Source organism: Rhamphochromis sp. 'chilingali' (genome assembly GCF_963969265.1).
Source record: "Rhamphochromis sp. 'chilingali' genome assembly, chromosome: 2".
Classification (NCBI taxonomy): Eukaryota; Metazoa; Chordata; class Actinopteri; order Cichliformes; family Cichlidae; genus Rhamphochromis; species Rhamphochromis sp. 'chilingali'.
In genome coordinates this window covers 53,251,987-53,263,975 of record NC_137930.1, presented here as the reverse complement: position 1 = coordinate 53,263,975, position 11,989 = coordinate 53,251,987, and the positions used below count along the sequence as shown (strand labels likewise).

The 11,989-nt window shown below is 39.9% G+C and overlaps 1 protein-coding gene across 2 annotated transcripts; it reads right to left on the bottom strand.

Moving 5' to 3' along the window:
* Positions 1 to 1,815: 1,815 nt before the first annotated feature.
* Positions 1,816 to 10,440, bottom strand: nr2c1 (nuclear receptor subfamily 2, group C, member 1). 2 transcript variants are annotated; one of them, XM_080876095.1, is made up of 14 exons: positions 10,314 to 10,440; positions 7,937 to 8,071; positions 7,477 to 7,710; positions 7,255 to 7,333; positions 6,961 to 7,140; positions 6,729 to 6,879; positions 5,105 to 5,201; positions 4,694 to 4,881; positions 4,198 to 4,351; positions 3,965 to 4,086; positions 3,693 to 3,835; positions 3,195 to 3,332; positions 2,999 to 3,104; positions 1,816 to 2,708 (listed from the first exon to the last, which is right to left on the bottom strand). In XM_080876095.1, exons 2-14 carry the CDS (start codon positions 8,006 to 8,008, stop codon positions 2,537 to 2,539), a joined length of 1,836 nt encoding a protein of 611 aa, XP_080732221.1. In that variant the 5' UTR covers positions 8,009 to 8,071; positions 10,314 to 10,440; the 3' UTR covers positions 1,816 to 2,536. The 2 variants fall into 2 exon arrangements, with proteins under 2 accessions (XP_080732221.1, XP_080732222.1); XM_080876096.1 differs by having other exon boundaries at positions 4,694 to 4,878.
* Positions 10,441 to 11,989: the final 1,549 nt, after the last annotated feature.

Sequence of the window (11,989 nt, the reverse complement as noted above, 5' to 3'; positions counted from 1 at the left end):
CTGCACAGACACCCCAGAGGCCATGAGAACAACCCAACTGGTTCTTTCATTCAGATTCAGCTCAGAATGAGCTAATCCACCATAAACACTCAGGCTCGTGTTGCATCACAAATCCCCGAACCTTAACAGTTACCGTGTTGTTTCCCATTTCTTAACTGGTTTGCATCACACATTGATATGCAGGAGCTTATGCAGTTCAAAGGTGGTGACTAAAGCGATGAACTAGTTTGACAGGACTAAGGAGAACCACACAAAGAAGCTTCTGGGATACACTGGACAATAGACTTCCAAAAAATAGCAGCAGACAACATCATTCATTTGTTCATCAAGTTTTAATGCTCCTATCCGTGCTTTTAATTAGCTGGACACACCCATGGTGTAACTACCACAAAGCCTGCAGACACTGTCCTCCGTTCAGTTACGTATATGCGCTGAGCTCTGATTAAACATTGATGAGCTTATAACACAAGCTGTAAGCACAGCGCCCTGCAACATCTTCCACCGTCATGTCATTTGACACAAAACACAACAATAAGTCGGTTGGGCAGGATGCAGATTTTGTATTACTAATTCAGAAGGGACATGTAAACAATCTGGTGTGTTTATAGAAGCGGTTCAGCGTCCAAGAATTAGCATTTAGACTAAGTGAAACCAAAGTCCTGCTAGAAACAGGTCTTGCAACTCAGGAGACATCCTGAAATTCTTATTTTGAAGCATTACTTAAATGTACTTATATAGAGAAAAGTCTGACAAAATACATTTATTCCCCCCTGGAAGTTATACTTTTACCACCATCGTCATCATCATTGTTTACAACAGGCTGAACTGCAGGACCAACACAAAGAGCTGTGTACAGAAAGGGGAGTAGTAAGTTTGATTTCCCAGGTAAGATGATATCTCTCAGTGTGTGCCACAAAATGATGGGAGATTTTCTATCACTAAGCTGTGGCAAGCACTGTGTACTCTGCTGGGGGACAGCATCAGAGCTGGTGACACTGAACAGACTGAATAAACTGATTAGGAAGGCTGGCTCTGGGATTGGCTGCAAACTGGATGCTTTCAGCGCTGTGGCGGAGAGGAAGCCACTGAAAATATAAATGTGACAAATATCACCTGATCAGCCCTCTGCACTTATGAGTACATAGCTAGGGTTAGCGTTATTTCTCTGTGAAGTTCTGAATAGATCTCAGTTAAATGGCCTTTTGGAAGTGGGCTTTTCTGCTTTGCATGAGACAGTGGGTTTACAAACCCCTTGTGGTCAACCACTTTGAGCCAGTTTCGTTCTGAGAATGATTTAGTTCATGAGAAAGGTGTTTAAAATGGTGTTTGAGCTTTGTCTCTGCATGCTCAAGAACATTTGTTTCATTTACTTCTAGAAAGCTACTTTCAGATGCTGCCTTATTCATACGGGGTCACCATAGCAGGCAACTGCATGATTTTGTGCACTGGATGCAACCCCAAAGGGATTTATGTCTCCTCCTGCAAATGAATCTGGGAACTTTTGCTTGTTAGGTAAATATGTAAACAACTACACTATTAAATTCTTATTGAAGTATGAATGTTCATCCATCTGCAGATTATCACAATTCACAAGCTGTTGTCTTTCTCCAGTGAGGCTGTATTTTTAAAGCACTTTTGCAGTTATGACTAAAATATTTTCACCTAAAACTGAATGATAATGAAAACAAAACCTGTTTATGTGCAAAGTTTTCTTAACATGACTGGTAATGGTGCAAAACACGTGTTATATTTGTGTGCGCTATATAAAAGTATCATTCATTCAAAATAATCAGTGCCGTCAACTCCTGCTGACAATCATGTTTGAAAGATGTTTTTATTTTCAAATGATATGACCATCATTTTCTGTTCGTGTGAATTTGTCCAAAAAAAGATGAAACCCACGAACTACCAAGTGCTGCCCGTTAGCCTTGGTCAATTCTATATACAAAGCTATATACACAAATACTTCAGATCCAGATGACGTCAGTTTTTTGAAAAGCGATGTTGCCAATCCTTTGGACTGGCAAACAAATGAAAAATAAAAGTTTTAACTTTAATTGATCTCACAATTCAGTTCACATTATGACAACTTTTTTTTTCTTAATTACTTAATAATTACCACTATAAAAAAAGCTGTGTATGAAAACAAACCATACTGATGTCGTCAAAAGTACAAACAAGATTTGCCAAAAAACAAAACAAAACAAAAAAACACAAGGCCTGGAGTCTTTTAAGGATAAAATATTATGTACAATAAAAAGCACGCACCAAGCCTACCATCCAAGTTTCAAAGGGTTTGTTCCTGAACAGGCAGATACAGATAGGCTTCCTTGCAATTGGGAGTTGATTTTATTTGTCCTAATTGTGAGCTGCGCTCTACTGACAGGTTCCTAAGGGGTCAGATGAAGGACAAAGTTAAGATGTGAAAAAAAAAATTCACAAGTTAAACTGGGTCATTATGTTATGACCTTTCAGTGACGTGAATAGGCGGCCACTGAATCTTCAGTCTCGTGTCGCTATAATAAATAGCTGCGCGTCAGACAGCAGAGGCGGCCTGGCTATTATAATCAGTGGACTCCATTTTGAGGATGTAAGGGATGATGCTGTCAATCTGCACGTTGCCAATGAGCCCAGCGAAAAACAGCTCCTCGGTGACAGCTGCACTTATCAGCCTGAGGGCAGGGAGACGCAGCAACAGCTTGGATAACCTGGGATTGATGAGAAACAGACATCAAATTCAACATGTAACAAGTAAATCTACGAGAACAACACACACACACACACACACACACACACACACACACACACACACACACACACACACACACACACACACACACACACACACACACACACACACACACACACACACACACACACACACACACACACACACACACACACACACACCTCTGTCCTGCTTTTTAAGAGTTAAAAAACTTATGGTGCGTTTCCAGCATTGCCGGCGTTATGCAGCACAGAGGTGAAGCCTACAAACCTGTAAGAGTCTTCTGGATATGTTCTGGTTACATAGTCCTGCAGCTCCATGTAGGCTTTTTCCTGGAATCTCTCTATCTGTGGGATATTATCTATGCCCGGATGATCTGTTACAAAAAATAATGTATATGCACAGTCAGACTTGAGTACACCAAGGAATCTGCTTTTGTGCAAATCGGGGGGGATTGTCTACGCACCAGGGCTGAAGAGTACAATAGCTTTGAGGTAGGCATATTCATACGAGTCGGGGGAAAGCTTGGACACGCTGTTACAGAACTCCTGCATCCTCCAAATGTGCTCCATCACTATTTTCACTCTCTCTGGGGACAGCTTCTCTGTGAGACCAAGGGGGAAAAAAGGGCATGATGTAACAGACATGCCACAAAAGTGAATAAGACAAGATAGGGGTAGGAATTGATAAGCATTTGCTTCCTCGTCCTCCTTTTCAAACAGGAAACTGTCAACATTTTGTTTTTTTCTTTGTGAATAGGATGGCTTTTAATGATTTTGTGTTTATTTGTTTTTTTATATGCATTAGCACTTGTTGCTTCCATTTTCAAAATAAAAATTTGTTTGATTCATTGAACATCTTGTGTTACTGTCCCCTGAGTCTGTCTAGCTTAACAGCTTTCCTCTTTCTCAAACTGTAAACAAGTATTAAACCTCTCAGGAAGACAGCAGCAGAGCTCTCCTACCTTCCTGTAAGCTGGTCTGGAGATGGTTGATAATAGCACTTAAGATGGTGCCGACATTCATTACATTTGAACACTGTGCCAGACCCAGGGCAAAAAGTTCATTCCAGCAGGCTTTCATCAGGTTAATGTCATTGTCTTGCCCGCTGTAAAACAAAATGCACATGGTTAATGTACTACAAAGGACAGTGCGTGCACATGTAACGGTGCACTTCAAAGACACGTGATTTAACAGACATTATCCACAAAGAATATTCTTGCAACAACAGGCTTACCCGAGGGTTTGAAAGGCAGGTATGGAGCGTGCCCAGTGCATAGAGAGAAAAAGTAGCCGTGAAGCCGATTCACAGATGTAGTTGACATTGAGGTACTCTGGCACAGGCAAAGGCATCATAAGCTGCAGGAATGGGGAAAGAAAACAAAAATATGCTAACAATGCAGCTCTGTTTAACACAATCAGGTGTTTTTAATCAAAGGGGAGAGTCACAATCAGTGGCTGTCCTTTTACCTTGAAAGGGATATGGCTGTCAGAAAGTAGAGGTCCTTCCAGCTCCACCACAGGGCCCGACTGGTCCCCTGATATCAGCTGCATTGTAGCCTCCAAGGACTCTCCTGCTGAGCCATCACCAGGGTGCAGGACTTTGGCCAGGGTGTCAAAAGCTCTAATGATACACAACATATACACTTATTATATTTTGAAAAATGCTTGCACTGAAAAATCCTCACATTTGCATTTATAAGTTGTATATTACAGGAGATTCATCACAAAGCAATACAGCACCACTGTCACAGATGCAAAATGCTATACTTTTGATCAGCAGAGTGCCAGTCTAATTAAAGCCTTAAGATCGAATTAGAAACCACATGGCCCTGCAGGAAATTCAATTACAGCTTTATGACAAACAGAAAATAGAAGCCAGAGAGTTTCGTGAGTTTCATTCTGGTGCTTCTTTAGGCCTCGGTATCAGCATCAAAGCATCTTGATTTCTTACGACAGCTCTCACCTCGAGATATCACTTGCAGTTTGTTCATCTCCCTGGATATCAGTCATTGAGCTGTCACCGTTGCTAAGTGTTTCAGCTCCCATCAGATCATTTCCGCTGTCACTCGCTTCTCTGCTCTTGTTGAGGTGGGCAAGGGATGTTACTACATTTGCCAGTGTTCCAAGGTCACCCTGGCATGGGTCCTCCTGCTGAGGAAGGGACAGTTGTTATCGAACAGTCTGGTCACTGAACTGGTCCCAGAAACAACAGGGACAAAACTGGTTCACAGCAAACTTATTAGGACACGTCTTCATCAGTGAATGTGCAATGAGTTTCGTTTGTTTGTTTAATCCTAAACACTCTAAAGTTCTCTGCTTGTATATAAGGTAGAAAACATATAAGCATAATACAGTTATACTGCATCCGTGTTACCTTTTCAGGTGAAGCTGGAATCAAGATGGTGTTTTCCAGCTTGGAGAAGGGTTGCTGAATGTTGAGCAACATGCTTGACTCAAGCAAACTTGTAGATCTGATGTTAAGAGATTTGACATCACATATTGCATTATACTTTACAAGGCCGTGTAGCAAAATAATCATTTCCAGGCAGAAATATTAATCGAGCTTCTAATTGTATATAACGTTACATAAAAGACTTCCAATGTAAGTTCAATATAACTAAGCAAAGTCAAAGGAGCTTGCAAAGAAAAGCGTCTGGACTTCTTTAAGTTGCTTGAAGACGTTTCACCTCTCATCCGAGAAGCTTCTTCAGTTCTAAGGTCAAATGGTGGAGAGTCCCAGATATAAACCTAGTGGGAGTGACCCCCCACAGAGGGACAAAAGGACCCCCTGATGATCCTCTAATCGCCTGAGCCAAGGTGGGAAACTGGGCGTGGGTCCCAATCAGCCAGGGTTTCGGGTGTGTTCATTGTGAAACCTGGCCCCACCTTATCATGCGAATTCCTGAGGTCAGATGGCCCAGGATGTGAGTGGGCGTTAAGGCGTCTGGGAAGGGATCTCAAAACTGGATTATAGATGGCAGAGAGTTGGTGTCGTAAACCCCCGCCTCTGTTCAAAGATGGTCGCTCACAGTGGACATAGATGGCTTCTTTTACTCCTCTTTCAAACCATCTGTCCTCTCTGTCCAAAATGTGAACATTGGCATCCTCGAAAGAGTGTCCTTTATCCTTAAGATGCAGATGGACTGCTGAGTCTTGTCCTGTGGAGGTGGCTCTTCTGTGTTGTGCCATGCGCTTGTGAAGTGGCTGTTTGGTCTCTCCAATGTAGAGGTCTGAGCATTCCTCGCTGCACTGTACAGCATACACCACATTGTTAAGTTTGTGTTTTGGCGTTTTGTCTTTCGGGTGAACCAGTTTCTGTCTGAGCGTGTTGCTGGGTCTGAAATTTTGGACAGAGAGGACAGATGGTTTGAAAGAGGAGTGAAAGAAGCCATCTATGTCCACTGTGAGCGACCATCTTTGAACAGAGGCGGGGGTTTACGACACCAACTCTCTGCCATCTATAATCCAGTTTTGAGATCCCTTCCCAGACGCCTTAACGCCCACTCACATCCTGGGCCATCTGACCTCAGGAATTCACATGATAAGGTGGGGCCAGGTTTCACAATGAACACACCCGAAACTCTGGCTGATTGGGACCCACGCCCAGTTTCCCACCTTGGCTCAGGCGATTAGAGGATCATCAGGGGGTCCTTTTGTCCCTCTGTGGGGGGTCACTCCCACTAGGTTTATATCTGGGACTCTCCACCATTTGACCTTCGAACTGAAGAAGCTTCTCGGATGAGAGGTGAAACGTCTTCAAGCAACTTAAAGAAGTCCAGACGCTTTTCTTTGCAAGCTCCTTTGACTACGATGACCTGGATGACTGAGAACCTTCACAGACATAACTAAGCAAAGGCATTGGAAATGTAGAAAAATAACATGTACAGCACATTTTATTTATTATGTTTTCTTACACTGTGGACATTTAGCAGAATTCAACAAAACTAATAATAACAACAACTGTCTTATCAGTATATTAGAGTTTAAGTAAGATTTACCGAGCAGTTTCCTTGTCGGATGCAAAAGTAGGTGTAGCAGCCAGAGGGCTACACAAGTTCTTGCGGATGTAGATCTTTTCAGTGGAGGCTGCACAGTTGACGGATTTTTCTCTCGCAGTGACTTCAACAGGCTTTCTCTCACACTGAACAGCTAAGAGATCAAAGTCATAGTCACGTCAGTATTTTATCGTGCAGGTTCTTAATAACTTAATATAGTATTACAGTTTCTTACAGTCCTGCTTCATGCCCAGAGCTATACAGCGCTGCAGTCGACAGTACTGGCAGCGATTTCGGTGTAGCTTGTTAATAGCACATTCTCCGGAGCCCCTGCATGTGTACACCAGGTTCTTCCTTATGCTGCGTTTGAAGAAGCCTTTACAGCCTTCACAGCTAACGGCTCCATAATGACGTCCTGAAAGATGAAAGGGAAATGTAATCAGGTGTGCTTATGTGTCATTTCAATACCAACATTATAAAAAAAATCTCTTTCTCTCTATACACACATATATATATACCTAATGCATACCTGAGGCCTTATCCCCACAGACAACGCAGTACTCCACAACAGGCTTCACAATAGACTGGTCTGAGCTTTCAGTCACAAACTGCCAAACAACCCCAGAAATTGAATAATTTAATACAGCAAACACTGCAAGCAGGCTGACTAAACATATTCATGCCCCAGTCATTAGACTTTTCAGCTTGTTTATCAAAACTGGAAGGAGTCAATAACATCTTCAGGCAATACCTGAATCTGCTGCCCAGTGAGTTCGGGGGAGGCAAACAGCAGCTGATTAACCCCAGAACCATCTGGAGTAGTGAGGATGACCTTGTTGGGTGAGCCTTCCTGCTTGGCCAGAATTACTTTCCCCCCAGAAGAATAATCAGCATTTGCAAGGATAAACTGCTGCTTTCCAGGGGAAGATGGCTCAAGTGCTGTGACGATCTGGATCTTCTGTCCAGTCTGCTGATCAGTTACAATCTGTTAAAAAAATATATATATATATATATATATATATATATATATATATATATATATATATATATATATATATATATATATATATATATATATATAAAAACATGAGCAGGTGTTTACTGCATGTGCTGAAATGATAAGTGGAATTGACACATTTTACAAGCAAATTGCGCATCTTTATTTATTCACACAAATTCAGTCTCTGGGGGAGAACGGGCCATATCGTCACCTGGATTCTGTGTCCTAACGCCATGTTGTTGTCTGCAGACACAAGCTGAATCCTTTGAGCCTGTCCATCCATTCTGATATTGCACACACCTTCCTCCACCACCGTTCACATCAGTGCCCCATGAAACAGGCACACCTGTACAATTAAACATCTGTATTACTCTGTTGGGATCAGAGAATATCCTTTAAAAACAAAACAATTACTTCACAATGTTCTTACAGTAAACAAATCCCCGAATCACTTATCATCACTTCTGATTTATCATCCTTTCCCCCACGATAAAAATATGTTTTTTCTAATGCTGAGGCTTTTTCTAAAAATATGCATGACTGGTTGTTTTGCACAAAAATTCAACAGAAAAGCAAAGTCAGCAGTGGCTTCACAGTAAATTGCCAAATAGTTCTTAAAACAAACTGCCAGTCATTTCATTTTTCAACACACTGATTGACTGGCTAAATAAAGTCAGTCTCAGCTGATATACAGAAATGCTTTCCTATCTAAAAATAAACATTAAAGTCAACCTCAATAATATTCTATAGGTTGAGATCTAGCAAATACATTTTAAAACCATTTTTAGCAGATGCCAGGGATTTCCCAGGAATATAGAACTGTGATATAAAAATTTAAAAAAAAAATGTAACACATTTTTCAAAGTAGTTTTCTTTACTCAATTGTAAAATATGTTTGTGTTCATCAAATGGCATCAAATAACAAGAAAAGGCACAGACTTGTCTTAAGTAAGCAGAAATTTGCCAACCAAAGAGGGTTTGGCCTTCTACTACAGTGAAATCACGAGAACTTGATGAAAGTATTTTTTCAAAAAATTTTTTCCGATAATTGGAGTTTGATTTTAATATGGCCAAAAAAATGCATAGTCCTCTGTTAATTAAGGCCACATTGCCCTTTGACTTAACTATATGCAGTTCAGTCGACACCACCACAGGTCAGTTTGAGTCAGGAAAATCCCTCAGTTCACAGTTCACACTTGTTGAAACGCAGTTCAGCTTCTAAGTGTTTTACAATGAACAGTGCAAATAATGCAGGAAGAGGTCACCCTGGAGTTACATTTCCTCTGTTATCATTATATTATTATAGTTAATGTTATAATTATTATTGTTGTTGTTGGCTCGATCTCATATTTCTGGACAATAGCCCTAGTCTATAAATAGGAGGAACAAACACAATCAAAGTTAACTTGATTAATCAACTGATAACATGTTAATAGAAAGAGTAATGTAAAATAGCAGAAGACTCATCTTTTAATCACAAAAAATATTTCTTAGGTTCTACCAAAGATCTAATTAGTGTTTTTTAATAATCTGATGTCTGCAAAGGGAGCTGGGACAACGTGATATATTTCAACTAAGAGCAAATAAGTCTGGCAGAACTTATACTTACATAACCAATAATTATTCATACTCCAGTTTTCTCCAGTCCTTGTAGTTACAGCCCGACATCTGTTTATATTTTTAAATTATGTCAAAAGCTAATAAGTCATGCATTGCTTGAAATAACTTTTACTAAACCAATATAAAAATATAGGTATTTAATCTGTTATGTACAGTGTCAGTAACTACATGTTAATTTGTGGCCTGTGCTAACCAATCAAGCCGGTGCTAGCTCGAAAATGCACTATTGGTGGCCTTGCGATAAAAGACAGCTTAATGTCGCGGTAAAGTAACAATAAATGAACGACAAAGACACTGTATGAAAACATACATCCTCCTGACAGCCAACTATTTAAAATCGATACGGAAGATAAAGGTATTTCTTTTCCTGTGGGTGAAAGGTCAACATTGAAGGGTTAAAGCATGCTAGGGTTCAAGGCCCATGATGCCGAATCGTACAGTGAACAGTTGCGCTCCGTTTTTCACAACTGACCAAAAATCGCAATAATTCTGGCACCGGACTTCCACGCGAGTCGGCATTTGAGAACAGCTCACGATTTAACACTTTTAAATTGCTGCTGTTATACTCACACTTACGGAAAGGATGCTGTTGCTTGCTTTACGCAGTGTGGTTTGCGACGCTAGCATTAGATAGCCGTAGCACGGTTAGCTAAAGCGGCTAACATAGCTAGATAGCATATATGTTGACGATATTACTGACGTTATGCGTTAACCTATGATGTTAGCTCTATAACTGTCTGTAGAGTCTCACAAACATAGCAGCACCTTTACATACTTGCCGATCTTATGTCTTGTGCTCCCAGCTCCACACGACAGTGCTAGCGAGCTAAATTAGCTTTTTGCTAGTTGGTAGCTAATGGCAGCTTCCCTACTGTAGACCTACTGAACACTCCCTCCCTTCCTGTGTTACTGGCCGCTCACGGATCCTTCTTTAACCTCTCCTCTCCGCATAACTAATAAAGTCTTACCTTTCGACGAGCTGTTGGGTCAGATATTTTGCTGCCTTAAATAAATTAATATTTTTAAGTGTTTGCTGCAGGTAGTGGGAGGGTCAGAGTTCGTGACCTTTTTTTTATCAATAAATAAGACTCGCACATGCGCATTTGGGCAACATCGATTCATATTGTGTACACTAAAACCTACAGCAATTGTCATGTTTAGACGACATTCCTGGTAAACCGTTCATAATGTAGTCTTCCTTTCATTATACTCATGACAAAAATCAAAACTCAAAGAAAATGAACAGGAAATCTTTCATTTGATTAATGTTTTTCTCAATGACAATATACTTTAAATTGTTAAATCTTTTTGTTGGTCATTTTTGTCACATAGTTTTAGGTTTAAGTTTAATTCTGAAATTTTAAAACAGCTTCTGTCACACCAGCTATTATTCCATTGCCTACAATGTCCTAAACCATTTTCTCACAATCCCTGCACTTGAATGATTTAGCAAGAGTACACACAACTGGGCTTAAATTTGTGACATATCACATTAGTGAGGATTAGATATTGCACAACATTTTTCTTATCAGTTGGGTTACGGTGTCTTCGCAGCAAACTGATAAATTTACATTGAAGATTACGATAAAATTCAGCAAACTGTTATGAAGACATTGTAAGCCTTTTGAAATTTCATAATCAAATGTTGAAAATATTGCACCTTTATACTAAAAAGGGGCACAGTGACAAAAAATGAACCGCCCTCTTTTAAGTGCAAATAAATTCATTTTACATAACCAGCTTTTCGATACATAAAGTGCAGATAAAAAGATCACAAAGTGCTCTTTTAAAAGCACTAAAAAGATCACAAAGTGCTCTTTTTATCTAGAAAGGTGCTATATAAATACAATTTTAAATTGTCTCATTACATGTCTTTTCCAGTATATTCTTGACTGGTTACTGGTTCTATATTATTATAATTGAGAGTGAATAAAGTGACATAAATAAATAATATTTAGTTCCATATAACAGTAGCATAAAAATGAGTGATGCCATTTGCTCTGCTGTCATTACTTGAAGAATTCTAATTGTAAAGATAAATGAATAATCCTAAAACTATGCTTTGGTAACTTATGTTATGTAATGGATGGTCTCACAATGCTGTACATGTCATGAGCTGCCCCTATTTTGCTAGCAAAGTAGGAAATAAGTGCAATAACTTATTGGCACATGTAAACATAATTAGAAATAGAGTCTATAAGGCAGAAACAGAGTGTGTACAATTTTAATAACATCATATCATGTGTTTCTTCAACACAGCTTGAACTCTCGTAGTTAAACTTTCTTGTAATTTCTTAAAGAAATTTTCAGGAACAGTTCTCGAGGATTCTTGAATGACATTATTTTTAAAAAAGGATGAACCCACACTGCTTCAATAGTGTTGATCTCTGGTGAGACCAATCCATGACTGACACTGTTGCTTTGATGTTTCATGGCACATCAAAATCTGCCAGTGCTTCTTTGTATTCATTCCATCAGTTTAGATAAAATCCCCCACACCACTGACTGAATTCCAAATCCAAACCATGTTTACAGGTGACTGTAGACACTCACTGTTGTATCTCTTTCCAGGCCTCTTCTGGACACATTAACAAAATCTGGGGTCATCACCTCATAAGACTGATTTTAAGTCCAGTTCTTGTGT